The following is a 25,700-nucleotide window of genomic DNA, read 5'->3' on the forward strand; positions in this document are numbered from 1 at the left end:
CGGCAGCTGGGGGTCGCCCCGCCCTCTGGGATTCTCTCCGGGCCTCTCCCGGAGCCGTGAATGCTGGGCGTGGCCCTTCTGCTAATGGGAGACAGAGAGTCTTGTCTGATGCCCAGGCAGAACTCCGAGGCTTCCCCTCTGGGTCGCAGAGCCGGCCTTTGAAACTTCCCCTAGCCCCAGTCCTCTCCGAGATCTCCGGCAATCCCTAGTCCCACGGGGCGGGCAACGTGGAAAATTACTTTTTATAAAAATATTATTTATCTTATATAATGGTTTATTATAATTTTTAAATGAATAAATATTTTTAAAATATCTCTTGGTTTTAATCTCTAATATAATTAATATCAATAGATATAATCAAAAGCTCTTTGGGATCCTCAGTAACTTTTAAGGGTAAAAAACGTTCCCCAACCCTAAAGTTTGAGAGCTGCTAAATTATAGCATATCCATATTACAGAAAACTATGTAGCCATTATAAGAGAGTGAGTACTGACATATTTTAAAGTGAGAAAATACATTCCTGAATAATATGTATATGATGCCTTTTATGTAAAACCAAGTTTTAAAAACTATATACATAGAAACACAAAGACACAAACACAAATGCGTGTATACACACATTTATACATGCTGTTGACTCCCAATGAAATGTTCTTCCTGTATCTTAACTAATTTCTTCTTTTAGATGTTGACACAATCGTCCCTTTCTCAGGGAGATTTTGTCTTAATCCCCTAACTAGCTCCAGCGAACCTACTATGCAGTCTCGTGATATTGTGTACCTCTCCTTCGTGGCATCTGATATGGTTATAATTGTGCATTTATCTGAGTAATTGACTTAGTACCTGTCACCTACAATAGACTGTAAATTCCATGAGGGCAGGGCCTACGTTAGTTTCTGCTCATTATTATATTCTTAGTCTTGCATTATACCAAGCATTCACTAAACAGTCAATAAATATATTCTCATTGAATTAGTAAAGTAATATGTATCTGGAAATCTGGAAAAAATTATTTATAAAGAGAAGAGTAGGGTGGGGGAAGGGAAGTGGTTGGGAGGAAGGTGGACTAGAAGACTTTCACTTTTTACTTTACTTTCTGAAATTTTTACAAAGAACTTATAGTCATGTATTACTCTGGTAATTAAAAATAAGTAAAGAGGTAACTATGGCTCTATTTTCTTCAAGGGCTGTGGACAAAAGTCATGGAGGGAAGTCAGTGGAAAAAGTCACTATATAAAAGAAACCTTGAAGGAAGACATGAGTATAGCTGGAGCAGCTCTACCAAATGGCCTACATCCATGCAGCCCTCTCTGGCACTGGGGGTCCTAGTATAAAATGCTTCATTCTGACAGTTGTTGGTGACTCTGTATTCACTACACAGTAATCTGATTCAATTTATTCAAGGAATTCATTTATATTCAAGTTCATAACTCAGGAGGACAAAGTTTTGATTAGCATGCTTCTTTTCTCCTTTATTAATCAAGAAATAGCTCTTAATGAATAAAAGAAGTCCCATTCCTTGAACAAAAAAATTAAATGAGAAAATAATTTTAACATGAAGAATATGGGCAAAACGTCAACAGTAAATAATGAAGAAAGCAGTAAAAAAAATTGTTAATAATTCAGAAGGCTGTTCCAGGTATCTCTTCTGCATCTTCTATTTAACATGTCTAGTATAGTGTGAACTTTCAAAAATAGGTCAACTCAGAATTATGTCCTCTTTCCACTAAACTGTCTTAGTATACTAATTAAAAAGTAGACGGGTCTTTGGGGTTCCATGATAGGATATCAAATGCTCTGAAGAGTTGTGCTAATACCAAATGATAACAAAAGTGGAATACAAGATCTGTACTTTATTTTTTAGAAAACCAACTACATAGAAATAAAATGGGAGTGACCTAGCTTGGCCATCAAACGTGTGAAAAAGATATGGAGATTTTAGTTAATAATACATCTACTAAAAAGAGGTAACACAATCTGAGGCTGCACGAAAAAGAGAGCTCTTAGGAAGTAAGAGTTTCCCTATATTTTCTACACAGGTCAGAACACACCTGAGGAAATGATTTGCTCAGCTCTGGATGCCACATTCCAATATGTACACTGACAAAGGGTGCCAAGCACAAAGCCTAGACCACAGAAGCAGCTCAGTTTGAAGGAATGAATGAATGAGTGTCCAGAAGAGGTACTAGGACAATGAAGGGATTTGAAAGTTTGATATACAGGACAAATAGGTGAAACAATCAGGTATGTTACACCTGAGGGTAGGGCTAAAAAGACAGTAAAATAAAAGAAGATATAATTATCTTCAAGCACATGAAGAACTATCAGAAGTACATTTCACTGAAGATTTAATCGAAAACTAGATGACCATCTTCTCAAGTTTCCCACATGCTAAAAAGAATCTACTTAATCCTCTCATTTTCTTCTTTCCCTTTTACCTCAAAGCTCTTTTTTTTTTTTTTGATGAGGAAGTCTGGCACTGAGCTAACATCTGTTGACAATCTTCCTCTTTTTGCTTGAGGAAGATTGTTGCTGAGCTAACATCTGTGCCAATTTTCCTCTATTTTGTATGTGGCAAGCAGCCACAGCATGGCTTGATGAACCATGTGTAGGTCCACACGTGGGATCCGAACTCGCAAACCCTGGGCCACCAAAGTGGAGTGTGTAAACCTTACCGCTATGCCACCAGGCCGGCCCCTGCCTCAAAGCTCTTAAAAGCATAGTCCATACTCACTGTCTCTACTTCCTAAACTCTTTTCAGCAAAACCGGCAAAATGTTGATAATTATTAAAGCTCGGTGATAGGTATAATGGGGTTCATTATACTATTTTCTCTAATTTTTTTATGTTTGAAAATCTTCATAATAAAAAGTTTTATTAATAAAAAAGAGATTATTCAACTTATCACTCCTTTCAGTTCTCAACTAACTTCAATATAGATTTCACTCCCACTCCTAATAAATCTGCTTTCTGAAATTATTGTTAACCTAATCGCCAAATTCAATGTTCATCTCAGCTTTCTGCCTCTCCTCAGCCCTCAGCATGTGATACCACTGCCCAAGCCCCTTCTGAAACTCTTTTCACCAGTGGCTTCAGAAAACCATTTTCTTCAGGTTTTGTCCCTAACTCTATTCACTCTGAGTTTCTTTTCCCGTCTATCCACTGTTCATGCTGCTTTCCCTCAGATTCTTATTACTCTTCTTCCTCTACTTATTCTCCTTGGATAATCTCATCTACTCCACTACTGTCTGTCTGTCTGTCTATCTGTCTGTCTATCATGGTAATTCTCAATATCAAATCAGTATCATAAACTTCCCATACTAATAATAAACCACTGTCTTCCATCATGAAACTATTCACCTTTCTACGTTTGCTAACTTGAAAAACAGCATCATTCAGTCCCTCGATGTGCACACTCCCACATGTACAAGACACACTGAATTTTTCACTCTTTCCTGAAAATGTCAGGCCATTTCACAATTGTGCCCTTTAACACGCTGTTCCCTCTGCCTGGCATGCCTTTCCAATAGTTTCCATCTTGCAAACTGTTATCACACTTCAAGATTCAGCTTTTCCTTTGGGGATTTCCCTTATCACTCTGTCATTCAACAAAAAATGTTCTGAGCATCTATCAATATGTCATGAACCTTCTCCTCAAGGAATTCATACTGATTTACACTCTTTTAGTACGTTGTTCATACTGCTATTATGACATTCATCACATTATACTGTAGTCATCCTTTTACATGTCTCTCCTCCCAGCTGGTTCATGAGATCTTTGAAGGCATGGCCCCTAATTCCTCTTTGACTCCCTAACATCTAGGATGTTGACTTTGTTCATGTGAAGTGCCATGGTGGGTGGGAATCTGAAAAAGATGATTCCTAAGATCCCTCTGCATTCTAGTATTCTATTCCAACCTAAAAGCAGCATTTCTCCAGTTGGATTAGCTGAGAACTTGTACCAGAATTAGCTGGAATGTTTAAAAATACTGAGATTCTTGATTCCCATTCCAAATCTACTAAATCAGAAACTGAGAATTACTATCTGTTTATTTTCTAGCCAGGGAGGAAGCCACCCAAGTGCCTTGTGATCACTGATGCTCAAGTTATCGTGGTATTAAGGTAGGTATCATTATTATTATTAAATAAACACCCACTTTAAAGGTATGGAACTGAGGCACAGAGAGATTAATTGCCGTCAGACAACAAAGTTACTAAGTGGAGGAGCTAGGATTTGAACCCAGGCAGTCTGATTCCAAGGCCCATGGTCTTAATTAATCAGTTCATTATTCTGCTTCACCAGTGATCTGTTCCATAATCTAAGGCTTCCTTCATTAAAAAACATGAACTTTCTGTTAGAACTAGGTAAAGAACAAGGAAGAGGAACCAATCTTCCTTCTTCCTGTTTGTCTCTGAGAAAAACAAAATAAACCCATTTCTCTAGCTTATGACTAGAGCTGAAAATAATAAACAACGAGAATTTAAACTTTTAGCATTAGTATCCAAAACAAATATCTATACACTTACCTCATAGGTCCATAGTTCAGTATTATAAATGCCAATACTATCATCACACAGATAGCTCTTCGCTTCGGGCTAGGAACTTTAAGCCTCTGGTTCTAAAGGAAACGACCATATTAAACACAATTAAACTACAGATCCATCTCACAAAAAAAAGCAACATCTAAGATAAGAACTCTCTTCTTCACCAGCTATATGAATAGCTTAAAAAAAAAAACCCAAAACTCAAAACTGAGGAAATAGAAGTTTCCAAGAGACTAGAGCAGAGCCTTGCAAGTTCCCTTTTCCAACAGAGAGAAAAGGAGAGTAGCCCAAGAAACACAGCAGCCACTCTGTTGCAGCTGTTTCTTCACCCAAAAGGAGCGAACTCAACAATTTTACATTTTTTATGGATATTCAGAAAATTCTGAGATACTTCTGCGGTTTGTCTCTTGAACCACTGCTTTCAGTAACATGATGGAATATTCCCATGTGCTCGAGGCAAAATAGAAAAAACAGTGGGCACAGGCATCTGTTTGGTTCAGGACAGCACTGCAGTGGGAAATCCTGAAAGCATCAGATTTTATGAACAGAACTGAGGAGAAGATTAACTTTATCAGGACCAGCATGGCAACAAAATGTAAAAAACATAACGGAGATCAGGTGGACACAGAAAAGGTTAAAATTTTTTTATTTTGTATTGTTTTCTTTGCTAAAAGGGAAGAGTTGGTGGAACTATTTAGGAGCCTCAATGTGATTCATTTAGTGAGAAAAGAGAGTGCTACGGTACTGAGGGAGGAGAAATCCAAGAAAATAGGTAACTTTGTACGTAGATGGAGAGGTACAATTCAAAAGCCCTCTTTCCAATGCTTTATCCTAACTGCAAATGTTTTAGGGCTTACTGCGCCCTCCTTTTCCTAGTACTATTATTTTACACAATTTAATTTAAAATGTAAGTTTCTCAATTGATTTATCAGGAAAAAAAGAACACTTTAACCCATCTCCTTGCGGCTATACCGCTAGCACTCACCTCTGATACAACTTCATCCAGCTGCCGTTTCAGTGATCCATTCTCTTTCTTCAGCTTCTCATTCTCTGAAAGGGCTGCCTTTAATCTTGCCTCTAACCCCAGCATATATTCTTTCTTCTTCTTGCGGGACTGACAAGCCGACTCTCGATTCTTTATCATGCGTTGCTGTCTCCTTAGCACAGCAATCTAGGAAAAGTTACAATGAATGAGAATATTCTAATTTTAGAATGAGATTTTAGAATACACCAATTTTTACAGTTATTTTTAAACAAATTGTTCAAAGCACAGGATACTGGTTGTTTTAAAACAACATTACTCAAACTAAGCAAACTGAAATCAAACGGTTAAACATGACTTTCTAAAACCTAAATGTTACATGATTTCTTCTGGTGTCTTCTAAGCCTTCTTTACTGATTTTCCAAGTTTCCCTTTAGAAACTCTCTCAGAAGGTGCCTTTACGTACATACAAAGCCTTCTTTACTGATTTTCCAAGTTTCCCTTTAGAAACTCTCTCAGAAGGTGCCTTTACGTACATACGTATGTATGTATTATACATACACCTTTAATCTACATCTTAGGCCTTCAATTAATTAACTATTTTCCAGGACCATATATCCAATTACTTAGAAGGCCAATACTACTTGTCGAGTCACCAGCACTTTAAATTCAGTATCTACAAACTGAACTTACCATCTCCCTCTACTTGGATTTATTTTTATCTATCATCTTCTATCAGTGGTATCTCTCAGGACATTTACCTTAATGAGAGAAGTGACCTTTAACTTATTTTTCTTTCATTCCCTTATTTACTCCCTTTCTCAACCTCTCATTTACTCACTACATTTTATGTGTAGAGGCTATGTTAATGACCAGTGCAAGTGTGTCTCACAGTTATTCCTCTCTCTACTCACATTGCCACTCTCCTAACAAAGGCACTCGTTAACTCATCCCTAGACTACTGCAATAGTCTCCTATTTCAATTGTTTTCAATCTCTTCCCGTCTACCATTTCTAAGAAAACTTCCTCCCCAAAAAACGTTTTTATCTTGCTACTCTATTGCAAAAACAAGCTAGTCATGCATCCTAGCTGTCCACTTTTGCTTTCAAGGCCTTCCATAACGTGACCACCCCTACTTAACTGTACCTTCTGCCCTAAGCCCACAGCTATTCAAACACCACCCTCCAATCTCATCATTTAAGGCTACTCTGTATCTCCACACATGCCTAACTTATTCCTTTATTCATACTGTTTATTCCAATTTGGAACGCTGCCTCTTCCACTAACCTAATTCTAAGGACCCTCCAAACTCTAATTAGGCTAAACTCCTCAGAGTTTTTATTTTCTCTGAATTTCTTACGCTGTTACAATTTGGAAGATACACCTGAACACTCTAATGGTGTCAATTGTTTCATGAATGTTAACTCTATCTCTCCCCCTAGACTTTCTACCTTGGAAGCAAAAACCACGTAACACTACTTTTTGTTTACTACTACCCATAATATCTACCATAATCAAAACTTACTAGGCAAAATTATTTTTGTCATGTTTTCTAAACTAAGTTATGAAACCTATTTGTTACAGCGTTAGTCTAATTTATTTGCGGGAGAGGGTGATGTAGCAAAATTAAGTCCATAAAAAGCACCAAATAATATTAAACTGATTATTGTAAGTACACAAATGATTGAATTACTGACCTCTATATGTTTTGTAACAGACTTTAAAAACAAATACTTAACTGTAGGGTGTTCAATAACTCACCAAGACCAGTAAATAAAATTAAATAATTTAATAGTGATTTCTTTTAAAATAACACCACAATTCCCGCCCTATACTACATTTCCTAGAAACAGAGGAATACCAAAGCCAACCAAGGGATCTCTCAACACCCAACACTGTCAACCACCTTTCAATCAAAACCCACAAGGAGAAGAAACATTATTATATGAGATGTCAAAAAAAGGTGTTTTCCCTTTTTTTTTTCCTTTATTAACTGAAATGTCACAAGAATGCTAACTTACACAACCATCATCTATGAAATTTCCCTGTGGAATAACTATCCCACTCTTCAGTAACGCTACGTGTTACACACAGAGCAGTGGCACAGGCATGATGGACTGACCATTCACCAATTTCAAACTATTCTCTGGACAATGCCACTTTATTCAATCTTTGTTATTCTTAGTGATCTTCACTGTTACTGAGAAGGCCAGTGTCCATAATCCTTAATACTAGAGTGCTGCAGTACACAGAACACTGAACAAGCACATAAAAAAGAAGGTTCCCAGATGGAAGAGTTTATACTAAAAGTTAGATAAAAGGCAACCTTACTTTAAAGGCTAATTAATCTATGGAATTTGGGGGGTTTACAGATGGCATACCACTTAATACATTTCAAACAAGGATTAGGGGTTTCTATAAACAATAAAAGCACCTGCATATTATAAAGCATTAAAGTTCCAAAGGCTGTCAATGCACATGCCTCATGCTAAAAGAATGAAAACCACCTGTAGCCAAATATTCATTTCTTCCCCTAGAAAAAGATACAATATAATAGTTCTGAAAATAAAGTAAATACTCAATACTACCAATAACTGCAAAGGATAAAGACAGTAAAAATAAATAAAACCCACAGGAATCACCAAACACAGATTTCCAACTTTACATCTCAGCAAGCTATCTTCAGCTATCCGAATATATAATATTTAAATTATTCTGTATTTCCTAGGAAAAAAAATTATTATTTTCATACTAAACATACATACACACACACACACACACACACACACACACACACACACACACACACACACTGTAGTGTCTGTTTTTTTGGTGGGGGTACATTTTACAAGAAAAAAAGGATTACACTGTAATGACCGTTTTGTAAACTGAGTTTTGCACAAAGTATCATGATCATCTTTGGCATGCAATGAGAATGGCAGCATAGTTTTTCAATTATCTTTGATGCTCCATAATGTATGTAATAAATCTCCTCTTGTTGAAATTATTATAGTTTTCAAGTTCTTTAAAACAAGCCTCGCCATTTGATCCACTGTTAAAGAGAACAGAAGAGCCAAGGCTAGAACTTAGGACAGGTGACTCCAAGCCCAGTGCTACTTACACAACAGCTCCACACTGCTTTTAAATACCAAATAGGAAGTCCTGCATCACAACATGGCACTCTAACCTCAGTGAATTGTGTAGTTGTTTTAATTACATGCCTGTTTGAAAACAAAGGCCTATGGAATGCTTGTGTCTGGAAGCTGAATCTCCTCTGCTGGCAGTCTAAAAACATAACATCAACACTTTGGCCCATTAATCAATTGACATATCTCCCCTATGAGCATATCATATGAATTAACATGACTGAGATGAAATGCATGAACAGCTGGCCAGTCCCTGCTTCTGATCATGCCGCCCTCAGACAACTCTCCTATCAAGTGTTGTGCTTTGGAAAAAGAAAAAAGAAGAAAGAGACAATTCCACAACTGCAAAATATTCACCCTTTAGTGCCACTAAACTATAAAATATGGTGTTTCATAATTAAACATTTATTGGACTACAAGAAATTCATGTAAAAGGAGAACTTTCACAAATGGACAAGTACTTTTTGAAGGTTGGATCAATTTAAGAGTCAAAATTCCTAGCCTGTTTGTATTTTGTTTTTTAATTTTAAAAGTTACTGACTGATAAACACTATAAGATATTATGTTCTTTTTACAAATAAAATAGACTTATTTAGACCCTTGATTCTGTGACGTTGCTAAGAAATGAGCTTCAAAGTCCTGAATGGCTATAAATTAAAGATACTAAAATAGGATATTTTAACGCTAAGAAATACATTCCAATATCTCACACAAACTCAACCCAGATCAAGTGTTGATAACCTATGGGTGAATCGCTGGCTTACTACACACTTTTCTTCAGTTCTCATTCTCATTTGGCTGCATCTTTTCCTTTAAAACTGAACTAAAGCAGAAACTGTCACTGACTAACCTCTTCATTATAGCAGACAAAAACTTTTTCCAATTAAATAAAAAAGAAATAAATTTTGTCTATTTGAAATTGATACAAAAGCAAAAGAAGTAAATTTTCTTACACATTTCTTCTAATTTACGTAACGCATTATTGCATATTAAATATATTTATAAATACATTCTAAAAAACGTGTACAGCTAAAATTATTGGCAAATTTAATTTGTAGCAACCTTATCTTAAATATTCAAATGAATAAATATTTTATTTCCCTTAAGAATATTCCTTTTTCCTCATAAAATTGTTTAAAGCAGAAAAAGGGAAAATTTTGACTTATACTAACTCTACTCTTCTAAAATCTCATGACAGAAAGCCAAAATTTTATTTTACGCTTTCTATCAAGTTCTGTGTGTGTGGTATAACCAGTTTATACTAACCAAAAATTAAACAAAGATGCTTCATTTCTGGCAACTTGAGCCATTTAACTGACAGAGGGAAAGAAAGAATCTTCACCCTGCAAATTCTTTTTTTTTTTTATGGAATGAAGAATGCCTTCCGACATGTAGCATGATTTCCAGAGTAAGAAAGGATAATAGGCAAAATCCCTGCTAGACTGTAGCTCCAGTCTGCCCTCTGCAATTTCATCTTTGAGTGAAGAGAAAGAACAACTGGCAGATAAAGGCAGGAGCATCCACCCGATGCCCTTAGGAAAGCCACAATGTGGGCCCAGCCTCCTGAAGAATGGAGGCACCGGAGTCCTGTGCATGGGATCTTCAACAGATCCTCAGAGCAGTTTCCTGTGCCTTCATTTAACGACTCCTCTGCTTCATATGTCCCTAGAAACACCTGGTGTAGCTGTATAAAAGTAACAGTAATTTGGGGGCTGGCCCCGTGGCCCAGTGGTTAAGTTCGCGTGCTCTGCTTCAGCGGCCCAGGGTTTCACCGGTTCAAATCCTGGGCACGGACATGGCAATGCTCATCAGGCCATGCTGAGGTGGCATCCCACATGCCACAACTAGAAGGACCAATAACTAAAAATACACAACTATGTACTGGGGGGCTTTGGGGATAAAAAGGGAAAATTCAAAAAAAAAAAGTAACAGTAATTTAAGTCATTAAACGACAACAGTGGAAGTCAGGTGTCCTTAATTCTTGTCCCAGCACTGCAATGAATTAATTGGAAGATCTTAGAAAAATCACTTCTTCTCCCAGGGTCTATTTACACACTAGTAAAAAGAGAGAGTTAGGGGGCTGGCTCAGTGGCGCAGCCATTAAGTTCACTTGTTTTGCTTTGGTGGCCCGGGATTCACTGGTTCAAATCCCAGGTGCAGACTCACACACTGCTTGTCAAGCCACGCTGTGCAGGCATCCCACATATAAAGTAGAGGAAGATGGGCATGGATCTTAGCTCCGGGCCAGTCTTCCTCAGCAAAAAGAGGAGGATTAGTGGCAGATGTTAGCTCAGGGTTAACCTTCCTCAACAAATAAATAAATAAACAAATAAAGAGGGAGTTAGGCCAGAATAGTGTTTTTCAAACTATTATAACCCAATATCAGGTAGTACAACAAATTTAGTAGATCACAACAGCCTTAAAAAACTGACAAAAAAGCATAGGATAGAATAAAAGAAAACAGAATGCTTTATATGTAGTAAGAGCTTATCTCTTGTTTCATTAGACTGTGCGTGTTGAGAGAGATGTAAAATCCATTTCTTTCTGTGGGCTGTGAATAGAGTTTAAAGCCACCCCAACTAATCCTCTAAAGGTCTCGTCCAATCCAGAACCAAAATGGTTCTAGTACTGAAGCTAAACATGTACACTTAATTACCACGCAGCACAACAATGACTACTGTATCATGAATATGGATGCTCTAAGTTTTATGTGATACCACTGAATTGTTCAAAAAACATCAATCTTTGTCTCTCAAGACCTAAAACTGCCTGCTCAAAATGTTTGAAAATGAAGAGAATACATCTGTAGAGGGAGAAAAAAGGGAGCAGTACATTTAAGATATACGTAACCTGCAGTTTGCACTGCATCAGGGCTGCCTTGAAAGTAGAGCCCCGCTAACAGAGCACAGAGTACTGACAGCAGCACTGGACTGAGGGCAGGTCTAGGCTTGAATCCCAACTCAGTCATGCAGGTCAAAGGATCGGGGTGAGGACAAATGAGTAACGGACATGAAGGTTCTTTGTAAACTATAATGTACCATACACATCTAAGTTTTAGTAAAAAGAAATATCCTACAGCTATGAATAAACTGAGTGAGGAGGCAAAAATTCTTAATCCCATCAACAACGTGCCTCACAGCTGCTCAGATAAACTGTGCAACTAAAGCAATACTGAAAATATCTGCCCTCATTCCAGCTCCTATTTTCACAGATTGCAAATTTTAAAAAACAAAAACAAAAACAAAAACAGACAAGATCTGGAAATCTCATTTAATCACTGTAGAAGCAGAAAAATGGAGCCTAAGATTAAAAATCTAATTCACACTCCTCCAAGATCCCTCAGTCTGTTCCTTACTCTGTTTTCTTCAGGACTCTCACTCCCCTCAAAGGGCCATCAGGAGGTTTAAAGTGCGTATGTGCAAGTTATGCACTTAGAAAAGTGCCTGGCACATAGCGCTTTATCAATATTAGCCATCTTAGCCAAAACATTTAACCAATTGATTCCTTCAGTGGTAAAATGGGAATAAATCATGCCCACTTTGCACGGATTTTGATTGAATCAAACAGGACTATGTGAAAATAAATAATTTATAATCCAATACAAGTGTGAAGTACTTATCAAAACTATATTAGAAAAGAGCCGAATTCTTCAAAAGTGTCAAAAAGACAAAGACTGCGGAAATGTTCCAGATTAAAAGAAGCTAAAGAGACATAACAACTAAATGCAGAATCTGGCCCTAGACTGGATCCTGTATTGGAAGGTAAAAAAATCCAATAAAAAATATTATTAGGTCAACTGACAAAATTATAATATGGACAGTTCATGAAAGTATTTTACAAATGGAAATTTATGAAGTTGGTAACTGCACTGTGGGTGTGTAAGAGAACATTCCTCCTCTGAGGAAACACACACTGAAACATTGAGGGGTAAAGACTATGAGGTATGTAACTTACTCTAAAACAGCTCAGAAAAAACTGTACGTGTATATGTGTGGACGGATAGACAGGCAGACAGACAGAAAGACAGACCTAATAAAGCAAATGTTTACAACATGTGAATCTGGGTAAAGGTATGTGGGTGTTCTTTGTACTATTTTTATTTTTGCAACTTTTTAAAATTTGAAATTATTACCATATACAAAGTCTAATACACATGTACACACAGGGTTGCAGTACACACATAACACTAGGGAGTTAAAAGAAAGACATAAGGATACTTTCTTTTAGAACTCATAATCAGGGAGGGTTAAGAGTCACAGAAAATTTTACCCATAACACTTTTAATCCTTGAATATCATTTTTAACTACCTAAACCAGTCAAAAGTTCTCTTCTGTTAACAATTAACATTCTTTCACATATTTGTAAAAGTAATCTTTCGGAGGGCATACTCCTTCAAGAATATATAGCCATTGATACTTTTGTTGAAAAAATTTGCCACTCTCCTTTGCAAATTATCTATTCACATATTTTATCCATTTGATTGTTAGGTTAACTTGCATTTTTATCATTGATTTGTAAATACTCTTTATATATTAAAAATGGTTTTAAAAAGACTATGAGAACTTGTACATGAATGTCCAAAGCAGCATTATTCATAAGAACCAAAAAGTAGAAATCACCCAAATGTCCATCAACTGATGAATGGATAATCCAAAATGTGGTATGTCGAAATGATGGAATATTATTTGACCGTAAAAATGACTAAGTACTGACACATGCTACAACATGAATGGACCTTGAAAAACATTATGCTAAGGAAAAAACTCATACATAAAAGGCCATATCGTGTATAATTCCATTGACATGAAATGCCCAGAACAGGCAATTCCACACAGACAGAAAGTACATTAGTGGTTGTCAGAGGCTGAGGAGAGTGGGGAATGAGGAACAACTGCTGATGTTATGGAGTTTCTTTTTATTTTTAAAGATTGGCACCTGAGCTAACATCTGTTGCCGATCTTTTTTTCCTTCTTTTTCTCCCCAAAGCCCCCAGTACATAGTTGTATATTCTAGTTGTAGGTCCTTCTGGTTGTGCTATGTGGGACGCCGCCTCAGCATGGCCTGATGAGTGGGTCTAGGTCCGCGCCCAGGGTCTGAACTGGCAAAACCCTGGGTCGCCGAAGCAGAGTGCACGAACTCAACCACCTGGTCATGGGGCTGGTCCCAGGTATGGAGTTTCTTTTTAGGGTGATGAAAATATACCAGTGATGGTAGCACAACTCTGTGACTATACTAAAAAACCACTAAACTGTATACTTTAAAAGGGTGAACTCTATGGTATGTGAATTTTATCTCAACAAAGCTATTAAAAAAACTACATCAAAAGTTATCAAGTAATCAAACTATCAAAAAAGACTACATAGAAAACTATGGACTCTCTCTCTAGACAAATGCACATGCACACAAACTATTACAAACAATTATGCGAGGAAAGGGGTGAGGTGAGGAAAGGGGAGTTGTTTATGGAAACACTGAAACTTGTCCATGGACTGCACTGAGAAGCCCTGTGACTGGCACTCTCACACACTGAAAGCAGAAGAATAAATTAGAACTACCCCTATGGAGGGCCATTTGGTAATATCTATCAAAATTGAAAAACGGCCTACCTTCTCACTCTCCAATTCCAATTCTAGGAATTTCTCCTACAGATATACTTGCACATGAACAAAATGAAATAAGTACCAAGTTATTCAATGGAGGAATGTTTATAAAGCAAAAAACCTGCAAAAGTCTTAAATATTTATGGCACCCCTATGAAACCAACTACAATGCAGCTATTAGAAGAATAAGAAAGCTTTTTCTGTTCTGATATAGATAGATCTCTAAGATACATTAAGTGAGAAAAGAAAGTAAAACTGTAAATACTTATATATTAAGGAACTGTCTCGGGAAGGATGCACAAAAAACTACTGAGAGTGACTACTTCTGGGCAGGGAAACCAAATGGCTAGAAAGCATGTGGGGCATAGAAGGATTATCTCCCTAGAAGGAGTCTCCAGGGACAGGTTGCAGGAATGGAAATCAGAGAAAGGACAGAGAAGTATTTAATTATTTATTATGACATAAATCAGCATCTCTTTAAACATATTACTTATTAAACTTATCAAGATGACAAACTGAAAAATATAGAATAAAGAATGCTAAAGTTGCCATAACCTGATGCAAGACATCAGGGGAAAAAAACAAACCTTCTGTTCACTTCCTTTCCAGTTACTGTAACCACAAACGAAATTACTTGCCACAATCTTTACTCAAGATAAATTTTTAGAAGCCCCAAACCTCCATCTAAAAGGAAACTGCAAACATTTTAACAAAGCATGTTTTTCTTTTATTTGCAAAGTCCCTGGCAGAAACAAAGCCAAAAAGTAGTCAGCACAGAAGTAATTTTTAACTAAAATCTGGATAGCTTTTCAGATCTCTAATCCTTCCTGCTGAATTTGTTCTGATGGATTCCTCTAATTTACAGCCTTAAAAAATATCATAATCTCAATGTCTTTGTTATTATTTAGTTACTAAAAAGCATCTACTCATTATTTATCTTCTTAGATCTAAACTAGCCACATAATTTAAGGATATTCAGCTTACACTCTGACCTAACAGAAGACCTATTCTTGGGTATTATAGATAAAACAAGCAGCTTAAGTGACAGTAGAAGTTATGCTTTTTTTCTGAAATAGAACACGGGCACACTCCATTTTTCTAAGAGTTTCTTTGCATTGCTTTGTATTGTAAACAGATTCTTTTAAATTCACATTTTTCTTGAAAGATTCCTCTAGGGGGTCTCTCATGAGTAGTGCTACTATACGTCTTCCTGGGTACGCCAAGAATACAAGGCCCTGACCACTCTTTACCCAGGCCATTTCTCAGGGTTGTGTTTCCAACAAGCAACCTTGAGAGATGAGGTAATGTCTCCCTGTCTCCCTCAGGACAGCGAGGAGACTTGCTTACAGCTCACTGTAAAAGCACCAGATTCCAAAGCTCAGCACTCCTCCACTGCAATAAAGAAACACTGGGAGCGCAGCATCCATCTGGGCCCATATCACATCACTCTATGCTCACAACACTAACAATACCTGAAATCTTGAATCTAACTGTGTAACACTGTCTCCAGAGAAAAGAAACACAAAGTTCCAATTTGGCATGCCAGGGGAATCCCCTTCACATTATTTCTAATAACAACAGCCCTGTGGAAAGGGATCCCCCAGCACCCAGATTCTCATGATGGCTTTAGTAACCCAGGGCAGAGACTCCCAAAGGGTAGGGACTGGGTTGAAAGGGGTCAAGATCACTAAGTAAAGAATTAGAAAGAGCGTGCAAGGTAATAAAGAGTTTGGAAGATGCTCGATGGGCTGAATGGGCTAAGAAGATGACCTGGGGCCTCCTGTTGGTACCGTCTGTACCCCTTAATTAGCCTCCCATCTGATGTTTAATTATAATTCTGACTTAGTTCCTCATCATTTTCTTCTCACTGTTCCTACCTACTGATTTCCATTAAGGATTTTTGCTCCACCTTGGCTCACTGTGGAAGATATAGAATATTTCACCACTTTTTCTTCCTGGTCTTTTGCCTCAATAACAAAAACAACGTATCTCCACAGCCTTAAAACCAGGGCTGTAATGTTTCACGAACTTTATGGAATTATGATGGGCAGGTGGAAGTAGTAGGTGCAATGCAAATTTAAAGTGACTGTTTTCAAACCCTTGGTTTGATGTCTGGCAACATTCAATAGCCCTTTAAAGAAAGATAAGCAGGCTCTCCTACGAAGGCAACTTTGTAGTTCCAAGATAGCCGTTTACTAAGAAATGGCATAAGAGAATTTCTACATTGAAACGAGAGACCATGTTCATTTTTTCCATCAGGATCAGAGCCAAAAACAAGCCATATTTCTTGAAAACTTAGGTGAGGTTTCCAAGAGTTAAACAGAACAGATTTACCAGCAAAGGGCAGGAAGAGTGAGATTATAATTTGAACCAGGCAAACTGTTTCATAACAGAAAATGTGGCACTTAATGCAGTTTGCAGAATATGGTATGCTAAAAACGCTACTCATGGCAGTAGCACGCCTCTGGAGAGTGAAACTAGCCAAACAAAAGAACAAAAAAAGGTAGAAAAAAGAAGCCATGTCAGCATTACAAAGCCACAAAAGACTGATATACTTTTTGTTGTCGTTGAATGACAATTTTTTCACCACAATTTTGGTTTAAAAGCACAAAAAGTACTGATAAAAATTTTTTCTTTCTGGTCATTTTGAAACACAAATTGATACTAATTCAGATTTATCCTAATTTCACAGGACTTGAGTCTAACAAATACATGCACCATTGAGGTCAACTGAGTTACTAACCCAGGAGACTATATGAGCAGATCAAAGTTTTCTACAGCTCTTTCTGGAACTACTTTGGGTTCCTGAGTGGCTTGGCCAGCTGATAGGACAGACTGATGTTTCTTTACTTGAAATAAACATTAAGTCAAAACCTCTACCAGAAAACTCATACTGAAAAGGCTTGGTTCACTTCCTGATGTACTGGCCAAGGAAAAATAAGCACAAAAACCTCAATGCAGGTTGACTACAAAATTTATTCTAATCGTCTTTAGGTCTCTTGCACTAGACATACAATACTTGAGTCTTTCTTTTATAACTCTAAATCTTGAAAAGTAGGAAGAACGCCAGCAAATAAATATTGCTAAAAAAAGAGAATACTTGTTGGTTCTATACTTTCTCATCTCACACATCCTCCAGTTCCTCAATGTTGATGGAGACTTCATCAGTAAATTATTCACCAAAGTTACAGAGCCCTCTTAAGAGTGAAAAAGCAGAACAGGCATGGTCTTTCACACCAAAGAACTTGTAAAGGATATGTGGCTAACAGACCAACAAATAATTAATTGAAATGTTTAGAGATTACAAAATGGGTCAGTGGCATACAATGATGATTGCCAACATTAAGATGCTCATCATTCAGATATTAAGCCAAGAAGAAAACAAAAGGCCTCCTCTGGTTTTCAAATACAATGATTGTATCACAGAATCTTAGGATTAGAAGGAACCAGTCTTCTCTTCTTCAGTTTAATGAATCATGCCAACCTTTAAACCATTCCTCTACCTGTAACATGGTTTCTAGACATCCTCCCCATCCTAGCTGTGTTCCTTTGGACTGTCCCATGATGGGATGTTATAATTCCATGAATGTAGACTAAGATTATGTTAATATTTTTAATAACTGTGATATACTGTTGATCTATATTTTTTCACAAGTTCTAATTAGTCACTACCTTTTTCATGTCTAAAATATTTCATAATAAATATTTTAAATGTCCTAACACATTATACAAAGACAATTTAGAATATTTTCTATTGTTAGATCTATTTGGAGAGTATTACAGAAGAAACATTCAAATTCATAATTTAAAGAGCATTAAAAGGAAATTTTAAGGGAGCATTTTAATAATCCTCTTTCATCATTCTTAACCTTCTCAGTCTCCTATGAAAAGCATACTCTTTCTTTTATTGGTTGTACCACTTTTTTTATGGTGGGGAAGGTCAACCCTGAGCTAACATCTGTTGCCAATCTTCTGCTTTTTGCTTGAGGAAGATTGTTGCTGAGCTAACATCTGTGCCAATCTTCCTCTATTTTGTACGTGGGACACCATCACAGCATGGCTTGATGAACAGTGTGCAGGTCTGTGCCCGGGATCTGAACCTGTGAACCCCGAGCCACTGAAGTAGAACACACAAACTTAACCACTATACCACTGGGCTGGCCCCAAGTTGTACAACTCTTTAATGGAAAACATCGTGGAATATTTTTACATTTTTGTTATTGTTGTTCATTTACTTATTATAGAAATTTTCCCAAACACCAAAAGGGAAGATTACACACCCAACTTCAATGATTGTCAACATTTTGCCAATTTTGTTCCTGTATCCTGTCCTCATCACCTCCCCGTAGAGTATTTTAAGGCAAATCCCAGCATCATATCATTTCATCTTCAAGTGCAATGCATACTGTGTATTAGTGCCTACTATGCCATAAGCACTGTGCTTACCTTTTCTAGTCCTCAAAATAAACTAACATAATAGTCAAGCCTAATCCTGCACTATCCATGTCTATTCTCACACAACACTAATCTTCCTCCTTCATGTCTTGACATGCACTGTTTTCAATGCCTATACAAACTATGGAAATTATTGTAGAACTTCAACATTCTAGTTTCATTAGATAACATTGCTTTGTTATGTGTCTTTAATATACTGCTGATTGAGATCACTTGGTTATGTTTATGCAACAGAGGAGCAATTTCACAACTAAATGGGCTACTGATGTGGCAGTTGTTAAATTCTGGTAGACAGATTAGTCAGTAGTTTGATAAACAACCTTACATAACTCACAGGATTTTAAAAGTACTAAAGCAGGTAGTATTCCACCTAAAGAAAAGGGGGAATAGCAATATTAACAACCAGTAACATACACTTTTATTTTAAAGAAAACATATAGAGTTTGCTTTCCCAATCACAATTTTGGAGAATCCACTGTTAGACTGGTTATTTCATTAAACTTTAGGCCCATGATGTTCAATTCCTGTTTAATACATAACATGAGGTATTTTGTATCACTTCTGAAGAAAGCAAGAGTTAGCTGGCAAGTGCTATAACTGGTTTTAGGAAATAACAGATCTTAGGAAACTTTCTGTGATTTATAAATTACAAAAAATCCCTACAACATGCTAGAAAATGTGAAGGTTTTCACAGATGGGAAAACACCAAAAAATCATTAAGAGAGAGAATTCTTAAGAGTAGCAAGTCATCATTATGCAGTGGTGGAAACCCTTCAATAAGTCAAGACAGAAGCTAAATATAAACCCTGACTGAAAAGTAGTCTACAGACCCTTATCTAGGGAGTTGCCAAAAATATTTCAATCAGAAAACATGAAAGAATCCTGTAAAATACTAGTATATGATTGGGCTTGGGGAGAGGGGCTTGAGGTAGGTGGTGAGAGTTCCAAAGAAGGAGTTAAAGAAGAGAGAGGTATGCAGACTTCTCTTTTCCTCAAACCACTTCAGATTTTTAAAAACCTTTTCACTTAGATTCTAACATAATCAGCCTTACCGCAATTTTCCACCAACGATTGGATGTATAATTTCAGCACATCTGACACAATATAACAAACTTTAAGAAACAAAAACAAGGCAACAAAAACAAAACACACTGTTTTTGAATCAGGCACTAAAAAAGCATGAAGGTTTAAAACTTACATCCGAGCCCACACTTCTCATGGTACTTTGTAGAACAGGTTTAGTCACAGACAGCTTTCCATTCACTGGGCTATTCGCCACAGGAGTGGGTACCACATTCACCACGTGATTAGGTAGCTGTGCGGCTCCCCCAGTGACAGTGAGGACGGGCTGCGGAGAGGGCAGAACGCCAGGCGCCTGAAGTTGTACCACAGCAGGCTGAGAAAGCACTACGGTCTGACCTGCAGCAGAGCAAAAAGAAAAGGAATCAGCGGGTGCGTAACTGCTCCGGCAGGGGAAGCTGCTGAACACTTAGGTCTCTTCTGCAGATCTAACAGGTAAGACCACATCGAGGGATTTGAAACCACCAATTAACTCTCAAGAGTAGCACAAACTCATGGTGTCTTTTGTTGTTGTGTTTTTAATGAAACCAACCGAATTCATGTCCTTTGACGTTATCATTAACTATATATTTTCATATTTTTTTCGCATATCAAATTTGCAATGGTTTCTCCAAGTATTAACCTCTGAAATTTATTAGGGCTAAAAGGATTCTTCATATTATAAATAACAAACCTTTTATACGGAACACAAAGAACCACATATCTTAAATTAGTAAGATTTGGAAATACACACAACACCAAAAATACACGGAGATTTAGTAACTCACTATCTAGAAGAACAAGAGGCTACGAATATCAAAAATGTTAAAAACATGTGAGATGAGTTTGTAGCTACAAATACAGGAAACATAAGTCTGTAATTTAAAGTAGACTGTAGATAATACCAACTCCCCTCCCCCGCCAATGGCCTAAGAATCTTTCCTTAATCTTCACATTTAACATTACTTTAAAATTATGCTAATCTGAGAAGAGTTACTATCACTAACCTAAAGAAGACTCATAAAATTCATAACACTGGTCTACTAAAAATTTTACTTGCTTACTGTTTCCTTTCAGATCTGGCCAATTTAATAAGGTGCTGAAAGTTTTGCCTAACATCCACAGCTGCTTCAGCCTATCTAGCAGAATAAAGGCACTACAGTAACCAGCAACTAAAACTTCATATATATTTATAACTCTTCTTTAAGGTAAAAAAAAGCATTATACTTTCAGACAATGTAACATGACCCATGTAAAACTCAGCTCAGTATTTCAAAGGATCAAGGAAAACTAAAAACCAAATAATGGTTCAGAACACCTGTTTGTTAAGAACATCTGTTTGTCACATTTCTATAAACTCAAAGTCTTTATGTTTTAGATGGCCTCAAAAAGCATACTAAAAGTAACAGAATTTAATTAGTAGTACTTTATCCAAGACAAATTATAAATTAGTAAAAAAGATCAAAAAATAATTTCATAGACTTGTAATATGTACAATTTACTTGGGCATTAGTGATCACTAAACATTTTTATCTTTTCATTTTCCCTTAGAATAACTTCTTTTATGAAATAAAAACATAAAAAGTGAGGAAATGACTCATTAGCAGATACAAATGCGCTTAGACCATATATGCAAATGAGAATAACTAATAAATAAAACAAATAGCATAGGACCAAGTGTTATGTTTTTTAATAACACTTATTAAGAAATTACAGTGACTCTGGTACTATGAAAAGACATACTCATCATCATGTAAAACTTAAATCAAGGGTTCCCACCCTGAATATAAGTTAATATCAAAAAATACCATGGTCATCCAAGATAATCATGATTGTCCTTTCAATTTCTGTGGGTTGAGAAAATACATGATGAGAAAATGCTATTAAGAATTTAGTAATTGGGGCTGGCCCTGTGGCCAAGTGGTTAAGTTCGCACACTCCACTTCGGCGGCCCAGGGTTTCAATGGTTCAAATCCTGGGCGCGGACATGGCACTGCTCATCAGGCCATGCTGAGGTGGCATCCCACATGCCACAACTAGAAGGACCCACAACCAAAAATACACAGCTATCTACAGGGAGCTTTAGGGAGAAAAAGGAAAAATAAAATCTTTAAAAAAAAAATTTGGTAATGATTTTAAATGAATTTGTAGATTATTAATCAGAAGTATAGCCATCAAACTGGAAAAACAGTAGCACAAAGATATATGAAACAAATTATTCAGTCTAGAGAAAATGCTTGCCACAAATATGGATTTGCAGATGCCTTACAAAATGCCCAAGGCTACTACTCCCACCACCCATGCCCCAGGTCCACAGTCTACAGGCTGAGAACCACTGACTTAAACCCATACTTTGAGAAGAGCATTATCAGAAGTAGTGTTCCACATCTCCTAAGTTTAAAAATTACAATAAAAAGGCCCCAAAAAACCCTAAACACTGTTCAATGAATTTGGGGACTATTCCAAAGAATGGAGGAGGTGGTAAACTTAAAGAATTAAGTCACGTCAAATAAAGGATCCTACTTCTAGCTCCAGTTACAAATTTAAAGCATTGGCAGGTAACATATACAGATGCCTTGTAATGATTTTTTAAAACTAATTTAGATGGGGCCGGCCCAGTGGCATAGTGGTTAAGTTCACACACTCCACTTCAGCGGTCAAGGGTGTGCGGGTTTGGATCCTGGGCATGCACCTGGCACCACTCGTCAAGCTACACTGGGGCAGCATCCCACATAAAACAGAGGAAGACTGGCCCAGATGTTAGCGCAGCAACAATCTTCCTCAAGCAAAAAGTGGAAGATTTAGGGGCTGGCCCAGTGGCACAGCAGTTAAGTTCGCACGTTCCACTTCGGCGGCCCGGGGTTTGCCAGTTTGGATCCCAGGTGCAGACATGGCACTGCTTAGCAAGCCATGCTGTGGTAGGCATCACACATACAAAGCAGAGGAAGATGGGCATGGATGTTAGCTCAGGGCCAGTCTTCCTCAGCAAAAAGAGGAGGATTGGCAGCACATGTTAGCTCAGGGCCAATCGTCCTCATAAAAAAAAAACCTAATTCAGAAAAATAAACCAAGTCTGTATTATCTGTTGTTCAGTTATCACCATCTCATTGCGGAGAGAACTGCATCACCGAGGGAGGAAGATGGACCAACACCGAGGCAAGGTCTTTTCACCAAACATGGCTCCAAGTCCTACCAGACCACTGTTGTCTCCTTTTGTTCCTTGATGCACACCAAGCCTCTCACACCAGAGTGCCCCACTATCCTCAAATTATCCAGCATCTAAATCAAAGATCCTCTAAATATTCTAGGTACGTTTGGGTTCAAGACAGAATGAGGAGAAACAACTAAAGTTCCACTACAATGTTCAAGAAAAAGAACCAAAAACTTTCATGGCAATTTGCTCAACACCGACCTGCTAGACCCTCACCAGATCACAAAATACCACGCAAAGGACTGTTTGGGACCTTCAATAGTTAGCAGCTGAACAGAGTCACTACTGTTCTTGGTGTGGAAACGGTTAAAAAGGACATACTAAACGGCTGTTTATCCATTTCAGCATGCTCAAAATCCTCTTTGGCATTACATGCAAATCCCCCTTCATGGAACACGGCTGGATTCAACACTGGACACTTCTGACTGTGTACGACGCACTGACTGTGGGAGTCAGCTCTTCCTTTCTAATTTTCTTCAAAGGTTTCCAACTCTGTCTCAACTATTTATGGAATGCCTACTGTGTCTAAAATAGTGTAACTGTGTGACTTTGGGTAAATAATTTCTCTGTGTTTAATTTTCTCATCTATAAAATGGAGATAATAATAGCACCTGTCCTCACAGAGTTGATGTAAGGATTAAATAAGATAACACACTTAAGCACTTAGAACAGGGTGGGGCACACAGAAAGAGCTTAAATGCTAGCCATTATTTACTATTATCATTATAATTAATCTCTTCTGTATAATAATAGCTTCCATAAAGGCTTTGCATGTATTATTAAATCATTAGTTCTCATAGTTACTGTTATTTAACTATGTAAATCTGTAAACTCCCCAATTAGACAGCAGAATTCTTGAGATCAAGGACCACATCTCAGCATTCTTTTAGAGGCAATACAGCACAGTGATTACTTACATAGACTCTGAGCCAGACCACCTGGGCTCAAGTTCTGACCCCCACCTCTCACTAGCAGAACGACCTGGGGCAGGTTATTTTACCTCTATCCTCCATTTCAACGATTTGCACTATCATCTACCCAAAAAGCCCAAGACAGGATACCTTCCTCTCTATCCTCTACCCCACTTCCACAACATCCAATTACCAAGTCCTCTGACTCCACACTTTTTAACATCTCTACTGTCTATCCTAGTCTCCATTTTCACTGATATTCCAGGCTTTCATCATCTCTCACCTGCACTATTCATAACAGTCTTAACAGATGTATAAGATTTAGATGGAGAAGTAGGCAGAAGTTATTTCAGGCAGTTAGAATGGTATAAGCCAAGAAACTAGGAAAAACAAGAGAATTCAAGGAACAATGGCCAGGTTAGTTGGGCTACAAGTAGGGGTTTCTAGAAAGGAGAGATAATAATAATATAAACTTTAGAATACTAAACTGAACCAAACTACGATGGGTTTTACATTCTAAGCTAGAGAATTTGAATTTAATCCTATAAGAATTACTACTTCTTTTTTAATGGTCAAATATTTACTACTGATATGTACATCGATTACCTGTAAATTGCATGTCTTATATTTGCCATCTTCCTCCCTCTCCATTCTCAAGTAAGTGGAAGACATACACTTTTTTTTTTTAAAGATTGGCACCTGAGCTAACAACTGTTGCCAATCTTTTTTTTTTTTCTTTCTTGCTTTATCTCCCCAAATCCCCCCGGCACAGAGTCGTATATCTTAGTTGCAGGTCCTTCTAGTTGTGGCATGTGGGACATGGCTTCAACGTGGCCTGACAAGCAGCGCTATTTCCACGGCCAGGATCCAAACCAGTGAAACCCTGGACCGCCGCAGCAGAGCGCACGAACTTAACCACTCAGCAACGGGGCCGGCCACGAAGACATACACTTAATCTATATGTTATAATAACCTCTCTAGATTGTTCTATAAAAACAGACAAGTGCCTTGTATTAGCATATGCTCCCCCTAAATAAGTACTATCTTCAGATAATGGGAAAGCACTAAAGTTCTAAATAATTTAGGAATACCTCTTGCTTTACACACTAATCTTATTAATGTCAGACTTTCACTTTTTATACATGTGTTTTAATAGCTTATGGGAACTATAATGACGTTCTTCACGAGTTTAAATTTTCAGCTTTTGGGAAAACATAGACCCTTTTGAGATTCTGAGGAAAGTTTTAGAGACTATCCTTAGAAAAATCTACATATGAACATACACTAAATCTTGCATCTTATTTCAAGGAGTTCATGAACACTTAACATCCATTCACAGACCACAAGAATATCCATTCAACAGGACTGCTCTTTTTCCATGAAAAAGGCAGCAGTTTTGACCCTGTATGGAGAGGGCAGGAATTTCAGGTTGGTTTGTTTGGTAGGGATTGACTAATGGATTTTCACTGATCCATCCAGTCTCTCACCTAGTTCTTCTTTTCATCAGTGTCATATTGTCTACGAACACAGAATAGAACAAAGCTAACAGAGTACTTGGAAATCAAATTGATGACCTTGTCCTCATTAAAACCATGCTCCAAAGAAATGAGCTAACAATCCATAGCTGGAAATACAGTCATAAAAGCAAATGTAATTGTTGGTGTTTATTTACAACCCATACCCCATTAACACCTAGTCCTACTTGGTGCCAACAAGCTAAATCCAGGGAAAGAATGCTGCACAGGTTTTCCTTTACTCATGTGTACACCTATCAGGATGAGTACAATGACG

General features: G+C 37.4%; 1 protein-coding gene across 5 annotated transcripts in view; it reads right to left on the reverse strand.

The window, feature by feature from the left end:
* The window catches only part of ATF6 (activating transcription factor 6), a 215,404-nt gene that overhangs the window by 166,902 nt on the left and 22,802 nt on the right, over positions 1 to 25,700 (reverse strand). For all 5 annotated transcript variants that reach the window (XM_046681639.1, XM_046681640.1, XM_046681638.1 and 2 more), the window contains 3 exons: positions 19,927 to 20,147; positions 5,530 to 5,715; positions 4,527 to 4,618 (listed from right to left, as the gene is read on the reverse strand). In XM_046681639.1, the coding sequence (XP_046537595.1) occupies positions 4,527 to 4,618; positions 5,530 to 5,715; positions 19,927 to 20,147 (499 nt within the window). The remainder of the gene's footprint in view (positions 1 to 4,526; positions 4,619 to 5,529; positions 5,716 to 19,926; positions 20,148 to 25,700) is intronic.

Source organism: Equus quagga, chromosome 13 (genome assembly GCF_021613505.1).
Source record: "Equus quagga isolate Etosha38 chromosome 13, UCLA_HA_Equagga_1.0, whole genome shotgun sequence".
NCBI lineage: Eukaryota > Metazoa > Chordata > Mammalia > Perissodactyla > Equidae > Equus > Equus quagga.